Source organism: Agrilus planipennis, unplaced genomic scaffold, assembly GCF_000699045.2.
Source record: "Agrilus planipennis isolate EAB-ADULT unplaced genomic scaffold, Apla_2.0 scaffold176, whole genome shotgun sequence".
Lineage (NCBI taxonomy): Eukaryota > Metazoa > Arthropoda > Insecta > Coleoptera > Buprestidae > Agrilus > Agrilus planipennis.
In genome coordinates, this window is record NW_020442401.1 from 488,827 (window position 1) to 511,958 (window position 23,132).

The following is a 23,132-nucleotide window of genomic DNA, read 5'->3' on the forward strand; positions in this document are numbered from 1 at the left end:
GGGTCGCAGGGTTGACTGGAGCATCTGCTTACACCTTACATAATACATCCGCATGCTTTTTGATCAATGGCTAAAAGAAATGCGAAGAACCTTCTGACTTGTCTCTTTTGAGTAATTTATTGATGTTCATTCTACGACTTCTCCACTCAACATTAAAGTGAATGAATTTTATTCAATTAAAATTGAATTCGCTGACGCTTAAAAAGTACAGATATGGATTTAATACGTGTTTCATATATTTATCAAATCATTTTTGTTTTTTTCCGGCTTCCAGAGGAATTAAGGAAGTTCAAGTGATTGCGGTGACTTGAACACTGAGTGGTATGTTTCTGGCAAAGGTGTCGTGGATGATCTAGAACTCACGCCATAATAATTACAAAAAGTGCCCGATCGAGGCCCGCCTACACTCCGTCGGCTTAGAACAGTCGAACATCGTAGCAGTGACGGTGAACAGACAACAGGAGAATCGCGCCACTGCTGCCGTGTAGTGGCGAACCTGTTTACTACCGTCGCCGTACTTGCCCCCCCACCCTGCCGCTTAACTTAACCTCCGTTCGTCGTAAGGGGCAGGTTGGCCACCTGAACGCTTGCCGCGCTGCTTTTTCTCCCCCCCACTCCCCGCCGCGCGCGGCACATCCACAAGAAGAAGAGATTTGACTGTACTCTGTTTCTCTGTATAGCCAAGTTTTAGTTCTACCTGCTGTAACTATTCAGTCTGTCTGTGTGAGAGTGTTGCTTTGGTATTGTCGCATTTATTGAGACCCATTAGTGGGTTCCGTTCGTTTTATTGTCATACTGACAACCGCAATTGTCAGTCGCAACCCCAACGTTATCTCTCGCCTCCCTTTTGTGCAACAAGTGGAACGAATCGCGTGTTTTACGATGCGCCGACCGAATATGCGGCGGTTGGGAATGTTGTGATTGTGATGTTCCATTTGTGTGGATTGATATCATTTTAACTGTGGATGAACCAAAATTGACATATACTTGGTCGTGTTTAGTGTTCAAAGGGGGAAAAACAGAATGCCGAACGTGTCGCGTTGAATTGTTGTGAAGTACTTAAATGTTTCGGATTTGAATGACTGAAGGATTTGAAGCACTGTTATCGATAATTAGTTGGATAGAAATGTGACTTATAGACTAAGTATTTAGCTTTTTTTTTGGAAAAAGGAATTTGCTTCCTCTAAACATAAGGTGAGAAACAAGTCAATTCTATTATTATGTACACAAGAATGGGGTTTGAGACTAAACGGAGAAATCAATTAAAAAAGTTGTGTTTTTTTTACTTCCCCTTGGCAGGAATACTTGTAAGGGTAGGCATCTCAGAAATAATGGTGGAATCAAAGCGTTTTGGAGCCTTACTTACTATTAAACTTCTAATTACAAAACGCGTTCAGAATAAATTTCGGGTCACCGTTGGGCAACCAATTCAATCTAAATTATTTCCTAGAGCGCAATTGCAAAAGTAATTTTCTGTGGTAATCGATTGATCAGGTCTAAGTTCTTTCAGTTGCATGATAATATAGAATTGTTAAAGCATGATTTATTGTGCAATGTCCAGTTTTTCTTAAGGTCAAAAGCAGCACGAAATAGAACAGTTAATAAATCGATACGAATTTTTCAAAAACTGGATTATTTCGTTCTTTAAGACGTGTTATTAAAAAATGTGATTATAAGGGTACCTCTAGTACGTACCTACACACGTTATAAACAGAACCACATACAATAAAACTAGCAAATAATAAACTATAATGCTGCTTCAGATAACGTTTTACTGGTGTAATAAATCTATTGACTTAGTAGCAGTACACTGTAATAAGCCCAAGTGTAAGCTAACCTCATACGCATGCATTTATCGTCATAAATCTTTAAATGCGAAGAACTCCATCAAATCTACTGTTATAATACTATTCTTTACGTTCATTTTCTTGCTCAATGAGAGTTGTTATTTCTAATAAATAGTACAGCAAATATGCCGGAGAATCGGTCATCAAACTTTACGCAACGTCGAAGAAGGCTTAGGTTTTATTAGGCGGCCATTTTGGTTGAGTGACTGCTGCTTGGCTCAGATTTCGTTCAGCGCGGCCACCTACGACAGTTTATATGCTTACGTGCGATCAAATTACGCCAGCAACCCCAAGTCCGTCACCGTGACGACGCAAGTTTTTTTCTGTTCGATGCATTCTTCGGGGGCTATGCTGTTGGTTAATTGGTTTTGACGGAAGATTTGGAACAAGCAGGCTGAAACCAATAGGGGGTTAGAATGAACCGAGGCGTTGCTTCTTATTATTGACTCAGCATAGAGGGGTTACATAATTGAAAACATCCAACAATCCAACACTGTTACAATAATTGGGCGGATAGATACCTACTTACGGCGTTTCTCTGCTTATTTTTGGAGTTCGTTTGGAGTTCGTTTGGATAATTGTACAGAGTTATGCAAGGCCGTAATGGCAATAATATAACATTATCATATCACTAAATCTACTGAATTCACTCAAACTTCCTGATAAGTCTCCACGTTTGTGTGTAGATGTATATGATGGGAAGGAAGGCCTGTGGTATTAACATTGTACGTAAATGCAGTTGATAATGGAGATTAACTGTATGTATTTGGGACCCAAGAAACAGTTGTATCACGAATTTATAATAGTCAAGTGGAATTAAAGCATACCATAAAAAGATCTAAATTGTCCCAAATGCGACAATGTTAGAGGCTAGTGGAAAATCACTTGTGTTATCTTTATTTTGTGTCGTAAGGCAGCATGTGATAATTTAAGATCAATCTTATAGAAGAAAACATTGAAGCGCTAAAATTACTGGATATGTTACCATTGTCATGGTTTAACCTTTACATCCCATTCCTTGCTACAGAGAGTAGACAGCGATGCTACAGACCAAGCACATGGTTCTCATATGAATTTATGGTTTTCGTAAAAACTGCTGAATGATGATGATAATGAATAGAGCATTTGTAATCGTGTTCCACGTGGAAATTAGCATTTACCATAAACAATGGCACATAGCGATATGTCAACTGTCACACAATCGAGCGCGTGAATATGCTTTATTAGCATATTTAAGTGCTACCTAATCCGAAACGTGGGCGTTTTTGCGCGGCGCTCTCTGATGTATTTGTTCAAATAAATGCACATAATTAGTTCACTTCGGACTGAAACTACGTCGGGTTCACTGAACCAGAAATTGTCAACTGCTACGTATTTACCAGTTATTATTCCACCCACATGTCTCATTGGACTCTATTAAACCACAAGAAAATTCTTAGGTAAAAGGCAACAGAACTAAGCTATTATAAATCTAGGTTACGGCATCTTTCAAGGGATGAATAGACCGACAGTTAGGTTAGTTTCAAGGGAAAGGCGTTACGGTATGCTTCTACAGACGAATAGTTACATCATGGGATCACTACAGGGTAGATAATTAGTTACAATATACTGTATATTTTTAGAAAGGGTTTGTTTCCAACCAATGATACAGTATTTTTCTTATTCCTTTTATTTGCTTTAACATTTATTTTCATCATAGTATATCCAAAGAGTGTTATGGTTTAGGTAGTTCTGAATTTCCGTACTATCTAAACCATCTTTCAACAACACTTCTATTTTGAGATACGGTTGAGTTGTGCCAACTTGACGGTTCTCAGTCGCTTTTCACTGAACGTCTTATGGATATAGACAATCGGAAGAATGGGTAAAAGTACCCTCTTTCGGCGACAAATTATAGTCCTCACAGTATTTCTTCACGCCACTTCTATTATGAGATGCGCTATGTGGAATATCACCTCGGAGGTTCTCAGTCGCTTTTCGCTGGATATCAGACGTTTCTAGCGACAAATTATAGTCCTCACAGCATTTCTTCACGCCNACAGTCGAACATCGTAGCAGTGACGGTGAACAGACAACAGGAGAATCGCGCCACTGCTGCCGTGTAGTGGCGAACCTGTTTACTACCGTCGCCGTACTTGCCCCCCCACCCTGCCGCTTAACTTAACCTCCGTTCGTCGTAAGGGGCAGGTTGGCCACCTGAACGCTTGCCGCGCTGCTTTTTCTCCCCCCCACTCCCCGCCGCGCGCGGCACATCCACAAGAAGAAGAGATTTGACTGTACTCTGTTTCTCTGTATAGCCAAGTTTTAGTTCTACCTGCTGTAACTATTCAGTCTGTCTGTGTGAGAGTGTTGCTTTGGTATTGTCGCATTTATTGAGACCCATTAGTGGGTTCCGTTCGTTTTATTGTCATACTGACAACCGCAATTGTCAGTCGCAACCCCAACGTTATCTCTCGCCTCCCTTTTGTGCAACAAGTGGAACGAATCGCGTGTTTTACGATGCGCCGACCGAATATGCGGCTGTTGGGAATGTTGTGATTGTGATGTTCCATTTGTGTGGATTGATGTCATTTTAACTGTGGATGAACCAAAATTGACATATACTTGGTCGTGTTTAGTGTTCAAAGGGGGAAAAACAGAATGCCGAACGTGACGCGTTGAATTGTTGTGAAGTACTTAAATGTTTTGGATTTGAATGACTGAAGGATTTGAAGCACTGTTATCGATAATTAGTTGGATAGAAATGTGACTTATAGACTAAGTATTTAGCTTTTTTTTTGGAAAAAGGAATTTGCTTCCTCTAAACATAAGGTGAGAAACAAGTCAATTCTATTATTATGTACACAAGAATGGGGTTTGAGACTAAACGGAGAAATCACAGTAGGTGAACTGATGCTGCCCTGATTGAGGTCTAAAGGTTATCGTCGTTTCCTAACGTTTCTCTAGCACGAGTGGAGAACTCCTTCAGAGGTATTTCCATCTCTGATTAAACTTCTAATTACAAAACGCGTTCAGAATAAATTTCGGGTCACCGTTGGGCAACCAATTCAATCTAAATTATTTCCTAGAGCGCAATTGCAAAAGTAATTTTCTGTGGTAATCGATTGATCAGGTCTAAGTTCTTTCAGTTGCATGATAATATAGAATTGTTAAAGCATGATTTATTGTGCAATGTCCAGTTTTTCTTAAGGTCAAAAGCAGCACGAAATAGAACAGTTAATAAATCGATACGAATTTTTCAAAAACTGGATTATTTCGTTCTTTAAGACGTGTTATTAAAAAATGTGATTATAAGGGTACCTCTAGTACGTACCTACACACGTTATAAACAGAACCACATACAATAAAACTAGCAAATAATAAACTATAATGCTGCTTCAGATAACGTTTTACTGGTGTAATAAATCTATTGACTTAGTAGCAGTACACTGTAATAAGCCCAAGTGTAAGCTAACCTCATACGCATGCATTTATCGTCATAAATCTTTAAATGCGAAGAACTCCATCAAATCTACTGTTATAATACTATTCTTTACGTTCATTTTCTTGCTCAATGAGAGTTGTTATTTCTAATAAATAGTACAGCAAATATGCCGGAGAATCGGTCATCAAACTTTACGCAACGTCGAAGAAGGCTTAGGTTTTATTAGGCGGCCATTTTGGTTGAGTGACTGCTGCTTGGCTCAGATTTCGTTCAGCGCGGCCACCTACGACAGTTTATATGCTTACGTGCGATCAAATTACGCCAGCAACCCCAAGTCCGTCACCGTGACGACGCAAGTTTTTTTCTGTTCGATGCATTCTTCGGGGGCTATGCTGTTGGTTAATTGGTTTTGACGGAAGATTTGGAACAAGCAGGCTGAAACCAATAGGGGGTTAGAATGAACCGAGGCGTTGCTTCTTATTATTGACTCAGCATAGAGGGGTTACATAATTGAAAACATCCAACAATCCAACACTGTTACAATAATTGGGCGGATAGATACCTACTTACGGCGTTTCTCTGCTTATTTTTGGAGTTCGTTTGGAGTTCGTTTGGATAATTGTACAGAGTTATGCAAGGCCGTAATGGCAATAATATAACATTATCATATCACTAAATCTACTGAATTCACTCAAACTTCCTGATAAGTCTCCACGTTTGTGTGTAGATGTATATGATGGGAAGGAAGGCCTGTGGTATTAACATTGTACGTAAATGCAGTTGATAATGGAGATTAACTGTATGTATTTGGGACCCAAGAAACAGTTGTATCACGAATTTATAATAGTCAAGTGGAATTAAAGCATACCATAAAAAGATCTAAATTGTCCCAAATGCGACAATGTTAGAGGCTAGTGGAAAATCACTTGTGTTATCTTTATTTTGTGTCGTAAGGCAGCATGTGATAATTTAAGATCAATCTTATAGAAGAAAACATTGAAGCGCTAAAATTACTGGATATGTTACCATTGTCATGGTTTAACCTTTACATCCCATTCCTTGCTACAGAGAGTAGACAGCGATGCTACAGACCAAGCACATGGTTCTCATATGAATTTATGGTTTTCGTAAAAACTGCTGAATGATGATGATAATGAATAGAGCATTTGTAATCGTGTTCCACGTGGAAATTAGCATTTACCATAAACAATGGCACATAGCGATATGTCAACTGTCACACAATCGAGCGCGTGAATATGCTTTATTAGCATATTTAAGTGCTACCTAATCCGAAACGTGGGCGTTTTTGCGCGGCGCTCTCTGATGTATTTGTTCAAATAAATGCACATAATTAGTTCACTTCGGACTGAAACTACGTCGGGTTCACTGAACCAGAAATTGTCAACTGCTACGTATTTACCAGTTATTATTCCACCCACATGTCTCATTGGACTCTATTAAACCACAAGAAAATTCCTAGGTAAAATGCCACAGAACCAAGCTATTATAAATTTAGGTTACAGCATCTTTCAAGGGATGAATAGACCGACAGTTAGGTTAGTTTCAAGGGAATGGCGTTACGGTATGCTTCTACAGACGAATAGTTACATCATGGGATCACTACAGGGTAGATAATTAGTTAGAATATACTGTATATTTTCAGAAAGGGTTTGTTTCCAACCAATGATACAGTATTTTTCTTATTCCTTTTATTTGCATTAACATTTATTTTCATCATAGCATATCCCAAGAGTGTTGTGGTTTAGGTAGTTCTGAATTTCCGTACTATCTCAACCATCTATCAACAACACTTCTATTTTGAGATACGGTTGAGTTGTGCCAACTTGACGGTTCTCAGTCGCTTTTCACTGAACATCTAATGGATATAGACATTCGGAAGAATGGGTAAAAATACCCTCTTTCGGCGACAAATTATAGCCTTCACAGCAGTATTTCTTTACGTTACTTCTATTATGAGATGCGATAAGTGGAGTTCCACCTTGGAAGCTCTCAGTTGTTTTTTGCTGGACATCAGACGTTTCTAGCGACAAATTATAGTCCTCACAGCATTTCTTAGCGCCACTTCTATTATGAGATGCGCTATGTGGAATCTCACCTTGGAGGCTCTCAGTCGCTTTTCGATGGACACTGATGAATATAGAAGACTATCGGCAGACTGGGCCCTCAGTCCCTCAGTATTTTTCACGCCACTTCTATTATGAGATGCGCTATGTGGAATCTCACCTTGGAGGCTCTCAGTCGCTTTTCGCTGGACATCTGATGGACATAGACAATCGGTAGAGTGGGTAAAAGTACCATCCTTCAGCGACAAAATACAGCCCCCTCAGTATTTTTCACGCCACTTCTATTATGAGATGCGCTATGTGGAATCTCACCTTGGAGGCTCTCAGTCGCTTTTCGCTGGACATCTGATGGACATAGACAATCGGTAGAGTGGGTAAAAGTACCATCCTTCAGCGACAAAATACAGCCCCCTCAGTATTTTTCACGCCACTTCTATTATGAGATGCGCTATGTGGAATCTCACCTTGGAGGCTCTCAGTCGCTTTTCGCTGGACATCTGATGGACATAGACAATCGGTAGAGTGGGTAAAAGTACCATCCTTCAGCGACAAAATACAGCCCCCTCAGTATTTTTCACGCCACTTCTATTATGAGATGCGCTATGTGGAATCTCACCTTGGAGGCTCTCAGTCGCTTTTCGCTGGACATCTGATGGACATAGACAATCGGTAGAGTGGGTAAAAGTACCATCCTTCAGCGACAAAATACAGCCCCCTCAGTATTTTTCACGCCACTTCTATTATGAGATGCGCTATGTGGAATCTCACCTTGGAGGCTCTCAGTCGCTTTTCGCTGGACATCTGATGGACATAGACAATCGGTAGAGTGGGTAAAAGTACCATCCTTCAGCGACAAAATACAGCCCCCTCAGTATTTTTCACGCCACTTCTATTATGAGATGCGCTATGTGGAATCTCACCTTGGAGGCTCTCAGTCGCTTTTCGCTGGACATCTGATGGACATAGACAATCGGTAGAGTGGGTAAAAGTACCATCCTTCAGCGACAAAATACAGCCCCCTCAGTATTTTTCACGCCACTTCTATTATGAGATGCGCTATGTGGAATCTCACCTTGGAGGCTCTCAGTCGCTTTTCGCTGGACATCTGATGGACATAGACAATCGGTAGAGTGGGTAAAAGTACCATCCTTCAGCGACAAAATACAGCCCCCTCAGTATTTTTCACGCCACTTCTATTATGAGATGCGCTATGTGGAATCTCACCTTGGAGGCTCTCAGTCGCTTTTCGCTGGACATCTGATGGACATAGACAATCGGTAGAGTGGGTAAAAGTACCATCCTTCAGCGACAAAATACAGCCCCCTCAGTATTTTTCACGCCACTTCTATTATGAGATGCGCTATGTGGAATCTCACCTTGGAGGCTCTCAGTCGCTTTTCGCTGGACATCTGATGGACATAGACAATCGGTAGAGTGGGTAAAAGTACCATCCTTCAGCGACAAAATATAGCCCCCTCAGTATTTTTCACGCCACTTCTATTATGAGATTTGTTATGTGGAGTATCACCTTGGCGGCTCTCAGTCGCTTTTCGCTGGACATCTGATTGACATAGACAATTGGTAGACTGGATAAAAGTACCATCTTCAGCGACAAATTATAGCCCTTACCGCATTTCTTTACACCAGTTCTATTTTGAGTGCCAGCTTGACGGCTTGCTACTCGCTTTTCATTAAAATCTGACGGATATAGACTTTCGACACCATCTTTCAGCGACTAATTAGCGACAAATAATAGCCCATTCTGTATTTGTCTACGCCATGCCATTTCTATTTAAATGTTCGCTATAGGTAGCGCCAGTTTGATATCAGAGTAACATTTGGTTTATTGTCCATTAACAGGCTGGAGCGACACATTTTTGGATTTGGTAACAATAATTTTGTCGCGCAAGTCTTTTCGTATATAAATACCATGAAGGATGTGATCGTAGGGCACGTTTTGATTTTAGACTTAATGAGAATTTTGAATTATTTATACTTATATGGACATTAAAATGGATGCAATTTATAGTTTTTTTCTATAAGGTATTTCTTCATTGGTTAATTGTGCTTAACAGAACTATGTGGGTGTTATAGATCGACCAACAATAAATCACCTTACACATTACACTATTCATGTTAACGATGAAAACAATTAAATGGATTGAGCAAATTTTATTGGGTAATAAACCTTACGATTGAAGTTCGCGTATTAGGTTTCGAATTGATTGGAAACAATATTAAATGAAAATACAATTCTACATGATATTATCCATACTGCACACCAGCATGAATATATACTAGTATATCGGTTATTTGGTAGTATTAAAATTTACAGTTGCTAACACCGAAGAATTTGAATATTTCATTTCCACTGTAAGTAATCACACATACATACACATGTGTATATGTTTCATAATATGCCTAATAAATAATTAGTTTTCGCTGAGGTTATTTTACAAATTATATTCGACTGTCAATTATTACATCAGTTGACGAAAATCGATGTGATTGATCACGCAGGTGACGTTCGATTCCCTTTACTATTTACAATACGGACTTTTGTTGTAAAGTATTTTTTTCCCATTTCAATTGCGCAAGGCGTTAGAATTTCCACACGTCCAGACGTGGGGCTCTGTTGTAAAATATTGTAAGTGAAAGGTGTTATAACCGATGGATGTATGAACAACAATAGGCAGTTCGATTCTGATTGAAAAGGTTATATGCCAGTATGACCGCGTGCATGATGTACGAGCACATGCACTTAAATTTAATTACATTCTTAATATTTTCGAGACAAGCTGATTTTCCGGAACAATAAGTTCTAATATCTCACGATGTAGTGTCATCATTTTAAAAATATATAAAACACTTTTTACCTTCTAATGGAAAACGATGAATGTTTAGCAATTAACATATAAATAATCGCTATTAACTTAGTGTAAATTCACCTAACTTTAGATACTCTTTTTTATTCCTTTTTCTGTGATAAGAACACTTTCCAGATATAACAGGGACACTATGTGCGATTAGTACAATAATAGAATGTAAGAAGTTACACAAATTCCGACAGGATGGAATAACGTAACTAGTGTAGGAGAATTAGCCCTCTGTTTTCCGATCCATGTTATATATAACTTTTGGATGTGCCCAAAGGGTGTAATAACCTGTACAATCCAAAGAGCAAACAAAGCTGAATTGCTCTAGAATCTCCGGGAAGTTGACAAAATGAGCTTTAGTTGCAAAAAACCAGTTAATTAGTACGTTTTCCAAAAATTGATAATTTCGGTAGAGGAACACTTTCGCTTCGAATTAGTTGAGCACCCGCCGTATTTGCCAGATTTGGCTCCTAGCGATTACCGACTGTTTTCAAAACTTAAACAATAGTTGTGTGCTAAATGATTTTTGTCAATAACATGTGCGATAAATGGGGGGTTTTTAAAGTCTGAAGAATCTTTTTTCCAACAGGCGTTGGAAGTAGGGTTGCCACCTTTTCAGGCTTTACATAAAGTATTTCTCGACTGAAAGATTAAAAAAAAAAGTATTCAGCATAAAAATAAAGTATTTTACTTTTTGTTTTTAAAAACATATTTTTTGTTACACCTAGCAGCCAGTAACAAATTGCTGTCGCTCTTGAATACATTAATAGCCTCTAAACATGGCAAATAAAGATTTAAGTAAACTAAAAGTTCATTTTTAATTAGTTTTAATGAAGCTTTATTCCTGTCGTCCCGCCACTTTGCGTTCATAACAGAGAATACTCTTTCTGTAAATGCTGAAGTGGCCGGAACGGACAGCAAAAGTGACATTACTTTGAACAGATTTGGGAAATCAGGTTGTTCCGTAAATATGGCTTGCCATTTTTCTGTGTAATATTATTGATGTAAAAATACTCTGAATTTCGAATAATCGCTTACAAAATTACGATGTTTACTTAAGGCCTTAAATAAAGTATTTTTGCGTACTTTATGTGTCTTGTAAAGTATAACGTACGCACAGTCGAAATAGAGTACAATACTTTATAATAAAGTACGGGTGGCAACCCTGGTTGGAAGTGCCAGAACATTGAGGATAAAAAGGTGCTGATATTTGTAATTTCTTATTGTAAATACGTCAGGGGCGAAGTAAAAGACTTTAACCCTTGTTTCTTCTATATATCGCAATCTCCCTGAGAAAAATCTAATTCTACTACACCAAATAATGTCGTCGATGTCAATGACATCCCTGTATTTGATTCGTCAAAAAGACGAAATGAAACCCGTTTTAGTCCTGGAAAAAGCACCAGCCCCGCAGGCAAACACAGTACAATGCATACAAATTATTATGTATGCTGGATATTTCTGTCTTCTAAGAAGAAAAAGTCAACAGAGTCAATAGTAATAGAAAAATAAACACGGCTAAGTAAACATTTCTTTCGGCCAGTCAGTGATGTGTTAAAAGCTGGTCGAAGGACTCTAACGTGGAATTCTTTTGTTATGCGAGGTTATAATTGAACCAATGGCGATGGGATAATAAGAAGACAGCACTTAAAAAAGGCCTCTTACATTTATTGCTTAAAATTTATTCACTCGCACTGGCACTCTTTATTGATCGAACGTGAATTGTTTTTTCTCAGTGTACAAAAAATTGCCTGCAAGCTTCGAGATATTTTTAGAACGTCTCCATGTCAATTCTGAATTATTACTAATTATGAAAGTATTTATTATTTTTATTTATTACACAGATGCAACTGCTAAGAGCTTAGAAGGGTCGAGTCAAACGAAAACGATAAATTAACATCAGTAAGACGAGTGACAACGCCGTTATTGATTGTATGTCCAAAACTGGATATCTACAAGTTCGTATTCAAACACGGGCTGAAAATTCCATATAACGATAGGTGTAAATTGTCGTTCTCTTATTATAAATTTCCTTTCGTATCTGATCAGCAGAGTGCGTGGGTGTCACAAGGACAAGAATGTTTTTAAAGCCAGCATAAGTTACGAAATATTACGAATGTCATCAATTTTTCTGTAATAATTATAAGAGAGAGTATACAATATCAATTTAAACCAATGAAATTTGGAAAAAGGATCATTGCTGACATTGAGCTTTTCTTTAAGTCCTGGGCGAACTTCCAGATTATTGCCTTTAGCGTTTATAATTGACGATGGGGACTTATTTTCTCAAACTGATTGACAAAAACCAAAATCATAAAAATTTGTAGGCATGTCACATGATCGTATTTTGTAAGTACGTATTTCTATTGATTTTTTTGGAAAAACCTAACGCAATAAAACTCATCCAACTCAAATCTCTAATAGCCCAACATAAGGATAAATTGGAGTAGTACGAAACTCGAGTGAAGGAAAATGCGCTAAAATAAAACTTAATAGTTTGTTATTGTATTTATTAGGAATGAATATGATGAAAATAACGTAGAGAAAAGGTTAAAAATGGGAAGTTTTTGGAAAGAGTACGAGGATAATGGGTGTTATACCAAGGGCTAGTTAGAAACATATTATTATTAAAAGTAGAAACAGGAGATAAAAATGGACAGACGGAGGAAATAATTAAGGAAGGAAATGAATAATGAAAGAGTGGAAGTGCATGTCAAACCAGTCATGCGACTGGCGATACTGTAATGGTGATGATACATGTGTATAAAAAAGGTGTCGATAATATTTATTTCAGGTGAATCCCAAAGTGTTATGCAATATTTTTCTTTTTCTATTTGCTTATTTCTATCGGGTTGTTCGGAAAGTCATTTCGTTTTTTCCCGACAGAGGATTTAATTGTATTCTTTTGCACCCAACTTCACATTTAAGCCGTATAATTTTTATATGCTTTGAGAGCTCATATAGCAAGGCTTGTGTGTGAAAAATTCCAATTAATTCTACGCAGTAGTTTTTGGTTGGTGCCCTTTTAAATATGGAGAGCGATAAGCAGCATTTTCGACATATCTTACTGTTTTACTACAGAAAGGGTAAAAATGCTGTTCAAGCCAGAAAGAAATTGACTGATGTGTATGGAGAAGGTGTGTTGACAGTACGCCAGTGCCAGAACTGGTTCGCTAAATTTCGATCCGGCAATTTTGATGTCGAAGATGCACCACGTTCGGGAAGGCCGGTTGAAGCTGATAAAGACGCGATAAAGGCATTAGTTGATGTGAACCGGCGAATAACAACACGTGAGATCGGATTGAGGTTAAATTTATCAAATTCAACAGTTTATGACCACTTGAAAGGCCTGGGATTATCCTCGAAGCTCGATGTATGGGTTCCCCATGTTCTCACAGAGAGAAATCTGTGTCGCCGCATTGACGTCTGCGATTCGCTTCTCAAACGTCACGAAAATGATCCGTTTTTGAAGCGCATCATCACTGGGGACGAAAAATGGGTTGTATACAACAACGTCAAACGCAAGAGGTCATGGAGCAAAAAAGATGAACCGGCTCAAACCATTTCCAAAGCCGATATTCACCAAAAAAAGGTGATGCTGTCTGTTTGGTGGGATTTTAAAGGAATCGTTTTTTTTGAGCTTTTACCGGATAACACAACGATTAATTCGGAAGTCTACTGTCATCAGCTGGACAAACTGAATGATGCACTTCAACAGAAAAGGTCAGAACTAATCAACAGGAAAGGTGTAGTGTTTCACCAAGACAACGCGAGACCTCACACAAGTTTGGTCACTCGCCAAAAGCTTTTACAGCTTGAATGGGATACAATGCTACACCCACCATATTCTCCAGACCTGGCACCATCGGATTATTATTTGTTCCGGTCACTCCAAAATTTTTTAGACGGTAAAACCTTCACCTCAAAGGAGAAGGTCAAAAACCTCTTCGATCAGTTTTTTGCCAGCAAAGACCAAAAATTTTATGAGCGTGGAATTATGCTGCTACCAGAAAGATGGCAAAAGGTGTTGGACCAGAACGGTCAAGATATAATTTAATAAAGTATTTGTTTATTATACGAAAACTGTCTTTCATTTCCACAAAAAAAAAAAACGAAATGACTTTCCGAACAACCCTATATTTCGTGTGTTGTCGTATTAGCCCTAAAATCATCAATAAATTAATATTAAATTTCTCCGCTATTGGTTATTAGAAACTCACTATACGTAATTTTGCTAAATAACCCCTATAATAAAGTTACTTTCAGCACCTTCTGTCTGTCATTAATCCTACCGCCCCTGTAAGAGGGTGTGACAAACAATAGTGACGAACAAACGCGGCAAAACTGTAAGAACCACCGCAACACTAAAAATTATCATACACCCTATTTCCAAAACGTATATCGAGTTTCTATATAAAGGTTTCCTTTATGTAATCCTTTTTTCAAGAATTATGATACCCAATTGAAAACTCTTTGGATTTTACGCAAGACTTTTTTATACATATCACACCCAGATTTCAGATGATTAAAAAACAATCGGGTATTTTTGAGCGTAAGTACCTACAGTTATTTTCAATTGTGTTTTTTACGATTTCTTGGTAGCGGTTAAAAATAAATACTGCAAAACAAACTATGAACAAGTTAATTCAATGTCACGCGTGATTAAATAACGAAGTCGAACAATAGCGTTTTTTTTTAAGGTTTCGGATGGGACAGAATAAACAAGAATAAAATTTGCGGCTTTTCCTTATTACAACTTCATAATTTGTTGCGTCAAACTATTTTAAGATCACAGACTTACAATTGTAGTCGGTTTAATAAGTCATAAGTCTGAAAGGTCACAGATAGAATTAGACTAAACTATGTTAGGGTATGAAGGAATGTCATGGTTATGCAGTACGGATAGCAACACCACCCGTCGAAATCTGGATGGGTTATTGGGATCCATCAAATGGGAGGAGCCTAAAAACATGGCGCCGATTAGGGAAAATTTATCGTAGTTCCTATAGTGTACCGTGCAATTTCCAAGTTTTTAAATTACGATAAAATGATAAGTATTGACACAATATGTGATTGGGCTGACACAAAGCCTCGGAAAGGAAATTTCGTTGAAGGTGAGCGTGTTTTTAATGCCAATCACATTATAAAATTCGGAAATAACAAATCCGGAAGCTAGCCTTCAAATTCCGTCAAGTTTACTGCCTACTTTTTACAAACTTCGGATTTAAAAAGTGATTCACGTTATATAATTGGTGAGGTGATTCTGGGTGATTTAAGCAATATCATATCAATGACTTGCACGTGCAAAGCCGATTTAAGAGAACGTTGCAAACACATTATTGCAACTTTGTTGTATTGCAGCAGGTAGGTTCTTAACCTCAAAATACTTATATCGTATCATTAGAATTGTGTTAAATCAATTACACAGGAATAAATAATTTCTCACTTTATAATTTTAGTATGATTCTAGTTTTAAATATTAAGGTTATGGCTGATGGTAAATACTTGCTGAAATATAATCATGTGCATTAAAATGACGTGAACAAATTTTTATTCCGGAATTCACTTCTTTGATACCTACTGCTTTCATCCAAGCTTCTATTAGTTTACTTTTTTCTCTAATTTTCCGAATATATTTTTTACATATATAAAACGGTTAGTTTTTATTGGAAAGTAGTTAATGTAGGTGAAGAGTGAAGATCTATGTCTGAAGTGCTATTGCAGCTTTTCACTGAACATATTAACTTTTTATTTGATTTAACTTTAGAAGAAAACTTCGTCGACTCCATCATCAAAAAAATTTTTACTTTTTTAACGTGTTTTATTATTTTAATAAACAATTTTACAATTTGCGTGCACAGTTCCTATGTAAATTTTTCCCTCATTCGAGTTATAAATTTTGCCACCAGATGGTGTATGTCCATTTGACGGATCCCAATAGAAAGATTTGCTATTATTTCGGAAATACTGTGGTTTGTTTTCAAATTTTGTTACACCTATTTGATTATTCTACTACCAGAAATATTAAATATTTTCAAATATAAATAACCCTTTTAAGGTTAGTAGAGAGTAAACTGACCGTAGCGCGCTCTTGATGACATGTTCAATTCAATGAAATGCTAATTTTAAGCGAAACGTTCGTAATATTCCTTCACAATAAATGGTTTTCCGATAAATGCGGCATTACCACTGCGTTCAGCGTAGTTACAAAGCAATTGGAAACGACCATTTACATAAACGAGATAAGATCTTGGTTGTTCTGTCTCTTCGAATTGAGTACGTAAATGCGGTAATTCTCCTGTTTCTCGGTACTCCCATAATAGCTGCGTTTTTTGTCGTCACGCCGATGAGCGCAAATATTGTATAAAAGAGAAGAGGAAACAAACAATAAACGTTCATGTTCTCGGAAGCTGTACAACATGCACACTACGTACACGTATGCATGTACGTAAATACGTACTTCCATTTGATTCTGCAACCGAATGATTGACGCGATAATGGACGACAACTTGTACTTTTTGCTGCAGCTCTCTGTCCAATGCAAAAAGTATTGCGAACTAGCTAATTTGTTTTTCATTACCGCGTACCGCGATTATTTAATCTTCCAGAGAGCGAGAGATATTCATAATTGACATTGGTTCTTCAAGGAGACTCGACATGAAATAAATTGCGAACGGACTGACAATCCACTGTACTAATAATAAATGTTATACAAACAAGTGATGTAATAAAACATGATGGGAACTGCGGAATTCTCATCAACAGCAGTACATCATCATCATAAGGTCGTCAGTCCTAACACTGGTTGGACACGCACCTCCACTCTTTCCTATCCTGGGCTAATCTTCGTATTTCCCTAGAACTAGATGTTCCGTCGCTATTCGCCGAAACGTTTGTTGTTGTTATGATTATGGTTTTTATTTAATGACAGATTTAAGTAGATAGATGGTTTTATAATTTTTAATCTTATTCGATTGCTTTTGGTTTTAACTGTACATTCTTTGGATCCTAATTTACATTATCGTGCATATTACAATTGAATCTTCTCTTGGAATTTATAATACAATAACCACCTATTCAATGTTTACCTGACTGTCATCGTTAAAATCATATTAGGGTCGTATTTTCCTCTCATAACCTTTTCAATTGTACTTATCACATTTACCTGAATTGCAGTTATTTGCTGTAAAGTTTCTCATACTAGTTTCTAATTCTATCTCTATCTATCTTAAATTGTTCTTCTCTTTTCGTTTATTTAAATACATGGCCGAAATTTTCTAACCAGAGTTCATCAATATACATCAGTAAGCACGGTTCTCAATACAACGTATTTAGTTATTTAAGTTACATTAGTTTAATTTAATTCCTTTAATAATAAAACTAGTAAAAAAAAAATCATCAACCAGCTGTACAATATTAGTTGGCGTGCAGCAGAAGCTGGTATAAGTTAAACACCGACTATCCTGCTTCAACACTAGAATAACCCACATTCTTAACTTTTGCGAACAGTAATCTAATCTAGGTCTACCTCTACTCCTTGTAACTTCTGTTTCTGTCTTTAATATGTCTCTGACTAGACCTTCATGCCTGAGAAGGGGTCCTTCCTAGACGCCTAAAATCAGCTACTTCTTCTAATGTTTCGTCTCCTATCGTTATATTTCCTCTTTCCCTACTTTATCTTCCCTTGCATACCAGTATTTTTTGTTTTACTTTTATTTATTTTCATACAATACTGTCTTGTCAATACCGCTTCCATTTTATTTAAAGCTATCTCTAACTCCTCCTTGGTAGATGCTAATACTGCTATATCATCTGCAGTCTAAGCATACTAATCTTTTACCCCTCTATATCTATTCCTACAGTTGTACTGGTCTCTAATGATGTTGATTGCGTTTTCGATGTATAGATTAAAAAGTAGCGGTGACAGTGTGCATCCCTGTGTGACTCCCTTCCTAATATTTACTTCTCAACGTTTCTGCTCCAGCTCTATAACTACCTGTTGCTCTTTATACAAACTAAGTATCACTCTTCTATCTCTGTAACTCGTCCCTAAATTTTTTTTAAGTATATTTAACATCTTGTCCCATTTAACATTGTCAAAAGCTTTTTCTTTCTAAATCTACAAATCCTATGTACACCCTCTAAGCTGGAAAGGTCTACCGCGTTCCTCCATTTCTTCTGAACCCAAATTGATCTTCCCTTAATAGTTCTTCCGCCCTTTTTCCATTCTAGTTAAGATTTTTGACGCATAGGAAGTTAAGCTAATTGTTCTAAATGTCTCATACCTATTCGCGCCTCTCTATATCAATAATTATGTTTGTTCAAGTGTTTCCTGGTATAAACCAGAATTATCAGGAAAAAAAATTGAACTAGTGTGTAGTTCTTAAGTGGTTTAAAAACTTTTGTCTAAAAACTTTTTCGTTATTACTTTTACTTTTCAAAATATTGGACATAATGGTTGGAGACTTCAACTATAGATCAAGCGATAAACCTTAGAATAGGTAAGCCATCTTTCCTATTGTTTCTACTAATTCAGTAAAACTAACAAACATATAGTTTGATACGTTATGAACAATTCTAATTACGGTGCTACATAAAAATTCAACTTATTTGTGTAAAGCAAAAATAAAGTAAAACCTAATAAATAGCTAAACATTTGATAGGCACCTATAATACCTAAAACTAAATGATAAAAACACCAAAAATCAAACTAACAACTGATGGATTTAGATTTAATTTGTGTTTTAAATTGGTTAATAAATAATTACTTGAAAACAGTATTTGTATTATTATCTTACTAGACTGTAATACACATAGATATTCATTACTGATTCAATATTTCTGAGAAAGCGATGACATATTGTATGTAAAAAGGGAGGGAAAACCTCACGTTCACCCAACCGAAATTTGCGTGGTAAAAAAATGCACACAGCACAAGCAAGAACCCATTGTCTGAATTCAAATGTTCTTATTTTCATTATTGCATTCGTTTAGTAGGCATAGCATGTGTCTCTGCGTCATTTGTTTTTTCGAAACTCCGTGGCCAGCAACTCAAAGAATATCCGCAGCCAAAAACACATTTTCTCTTTTACGGTTTGTTAAGGTTTTCAAAATTTTCGTCACGTACGCAACATCAAAAAGAACAGTCATCACTAACGCGGTCACTTGTCGAAAAAAAAAAAACGATTTTTAGTCGTCATGTTTTAAGCAAATGTACAAGAGTGCTCTTTAGTGAAAGCTCCAACATGTAGTGCTATCAAGTTCATGTGAGTAAAAAGACATTTATATAGTACTATAGTTACATATTTATCGAATAAAACTTATTTAGTATCTTCCTTGAAGCCTAAATAAACAGTAAAGATTTGATATTTATTGTAAATTGTAAGTCGATGTGGTTGGAAGAACAGATAAGTGTTTTGGTGGTGAATTTCTTTGAAATTGTAGATTTTGTGGTAATCATTAACACACAAAAATAGGCAATTAAAAAGAAGCGATTAATCTTACTAAAATTACAAGACGCGTGAAGCATTCATTAAATCTTTTAGTTACGCGCATAATATGCTAAAATTACTGATGAATAATAATGGATAAGCGAGTGAAAACCACACACAACAGCAATAGTTCGCAGTTGTTGCGACCGCATTCGATGATAACAATTTGCATCAACTTCCTTTTATTACATCTAACGTAACGTTTAATTTATCATATATATATATACGTTTCTTATACTACTGCTTCTCCGCTACCATGTAGTCGGCTGCCGTTGCTATAATTATCATATAAATTAATCAGTTTCGTTGAAAACGATAATTAAACATTCCGGCACAAATTGGCGGTTATTACGTACAATTAGATCTACCATTCGAGCACAATAATGAAAAAAATTACAACATTCCGACTAGTCCGGTTCTATACGTGTTGTAATGAGCAATGTGTAAATGATCTACTGTCATCATTACATAGTAAGCTTTAAACAACAGCTCCTAATTCCTTATTAAGTAATCTACGTGGATGGTCTGATTTGCTTAAGTAGTCACTAATTAAATTGCAACTTCCGTGTCTGTACTTACACGTTATTATGAAGAAATGATTCTGATTCTGACAATTAAATTTGTGGATAGAGATCGTTCATAAAATACGTCACTCAGAATTTCATCTTTTTGGACACCTTCCACTACCACACACATTCAGCGACCCTCCTAGCAAAAATTACGTCGAAAACGATGGTCCACCCTGCCCCCCCAAGGACGATTTCTCGTGATTCAAAGTAGCAACGAAAATGGCTTTCTACAGTAATGAAAAATTTTAAGAATTGCTAAGTTAAGAAAAACATTAAAATAAAATTTCCTTAGGTCCCCCTCTCCCTTATTTGCGAATGTATATTATGAACGATCCTTACCTAAAAAAAACGTTACTTTCATCATCATTATTATAAGGTCGTCAGTCCTAAGATTGATTGGATACGCACCTCCACTCCTTCCTATCCTGAGCTAATCTTCGCATTTCCCTAAAACTAGATCATCCTACATCCTTAACTATTTGCGAACAGTAATCTAATGTAGGTCTACCTCTACTCTTTTTTCTGTCCCTAATATGTCTTTGACTAGACCTTCATGTCTAAGAAAGTGCCCTACCAACCTATATCGCCTATCGTTTTCTCTATTGTTACCCGTAAAGGTAGAATGGCCTCCGGCGTTCCTCTGTTTCTTCTAAAGCCAAATTGATCTTCCCCTAGCAGTTCTTCAGCCCTTCTCTGTATAATTCTAGTTTGACGCATGGGAAGTTAAGCTAATTGTTCTAAATGTCTCGCACCCATCCGCGCCTCTCTTTTTAGGTATAGTTACTACTACCACGTTTCGTTTATAATCCTTCGGGACTTTCCCCATTTCGTAAATGTGACTAACGAGCTGAAGTTACACAAAAAAAAAAATTAAATGAAGTTACCATCTGTACATTCAGTTTCCACAAATTATGAATGTACATTATGTATTTCACTTACTTGCAGCTCAACAAGTATGATTAATTTGCTTCTGATATATCTCTAATTAACTCTTCGTGTCTCAAAAGATACCCTTATGACTTATATCGCTTATTCTTTACCGATTTCTTCCACTCTTCCTAATACCCACTCTTTTATAATCATCATATTTTTACACATCACACCTCAGACGCTTCCAATTTCTTCCATCTCGTAGGGCCTATCGCGATTTCCATTTTATGAGATCTCATCAGCACGCCACAAACTGGCAAACTCGATAAATCATTTATACTGACAAAACATTTCATATACGGTAATTCATTTATTTTGACATACATATATCTACGATTTTACACAACTTTAATGCGATTTAGTTAGAACCCTTTCACAAACCATCCTCGCATTTATGTTACTGTGCGTAGTTCGTTGTCCCTCTATTCTAGGTTGATGCTAACTATAAATTAATACTATTGATTTCTTGTTTCAGGTAAATATGTCCGAGACAGCTACGATTGTTCCAACTTCGCGGACTCCCGAATCCCGAACGGGTGTATCACGTCGCGAGTATCCGCTCCCGTCTTCCGGACCAAGTGCGCGCAGTTCGTCGGGAAATCGTAGCAGTTCAAATTTCGATGCCCACATGAGTTTCTCCCATTCTTTACCTCCCGGTAACATACCGAACATGGACCTGCCGAATACCATGGGCCACCACCGCGAATCTTCCGCGTTCGTCCCCGTGGTTCCCTCGCGGACGGTTCATCCCGTCATATATCCGGGAGAAATTCACCCTTTAATGAACGCGGAACTGATGAGAGAATCGCGAGAACGAGGCGAAAGTGGTAAACGACCGGAAAATACTTCCACCAATTATCGGAAAAGTTTCGACATCATGGCCATGATGGCTGACAAAAGAAAAGAGTTACAACTGAGAGAAGAAGCCGCATGTGTGGCCGCGGCCGCCCACGCGGCCGCCTTGATGCTTCCCCACAGACCCGGTCCTCCTCCTGGACTATTAGAAGGTGGTAGCGGATCGCAAACCCATCCGTATTCAGGATTTTTGCCCGGTAGTGCGAACGCTGCTTTCCCGTTTCCGAGTGGTGCAGGTTTATTTCCTCCCGGAGGGCCCCAAATGCATGCGCATTTAGACAGGAGACTGTTGAGGGCTCCTGGCAGGGCTTCGCGACCGAAAAAGCAATTCATTTGTAAATTTTGTAATCGACAATTTACGAAGAGTTACAATCTACTCATACACGAAAGGACGCATACTGATGAAAGACCCTACTCATGTGACATCTGTGGAAAAGCGTTCAGAAGGCAGGATCATCTTAGAGACCACAGGTACGTTAATACAATTTTATTCCTTTTATATTTAGAGAATTATGGAACAATTACAACAATGCAGATGGAAATGAGGTTAGCAATTAACCATCATAATCACAATAAGATTATTTTACCAAATACTAATACATATAAAATTAGAATATATTTTGATCAAATAAATGATCATAAAATGTCAATATTTAGGATTTCGGAACAACCATTAAATTCAACCAGTATTTAGAAAATACTACAAATGGCGCAGTAAACGCCATCTGTGGCACGATGCTACATTTTAGGATTACGTATGCTATTATTATTTTATTCGATTAAGCTAACGTGCCTATCACGTTGAGGTTGGCTACGCCGGGATTCGTTTTCAGCAAGTAGATATCCACACAAGTGGACCTTGTTGGAGCATACGTAATCCTAAAATGTAGCATCGTGCCACAGATAGCGTTTACTGCGCCATTTGTAGTATTTTCTAAAACGCACTGTTAAGACAGCAGGTAAAAGTTGGTCTGTGTTCTGTCGGAGCTGCCTGCGATGCGCTGATGAGATCCAAAAGGATCGAAATCGCGATCCGCGTCTAGCAGTTTCGACAGA

The 23,132-nt window shown here is 37.5% G+C and overlaps 1 protein-coding gene across 3 annotated transcripts in view; it reads left to right on the forward strand.

The window, feature by feature from the left end:
- The first annotated feature begins 3,986 nt into the window (after positions 1-3,986).
- LOC108737253 (protein bowel) overlaps positions 3,987-23,132 on the forward strand; it is a 66,403-nt gene continuing 47,257 nt past the window's right edge. The window contains exons 1-2 of one of the 3 annotated variants that reach the window (XM_025980133.1): positions 3,987-4,658; positions 21,697-22,547. In XM_025980133.1, coding sequence (XP_025835918.1) covers positions 21,703-22,547 — 845 coding nt within the window. In that variant the 5' untranslated portion in view covers positions 3,987-4,658; positions 21,697-21,702. Of the gene's footprint in view, positions 4,659-18,538; positions 18,733-19,402; positions 19,498-21,696; positions 22,548-23,132 lie in introns of those variants that run through there. The other 2 variants (XM_025980136.1, XM_025980135.1) reach the window with 2 other exon arrangements.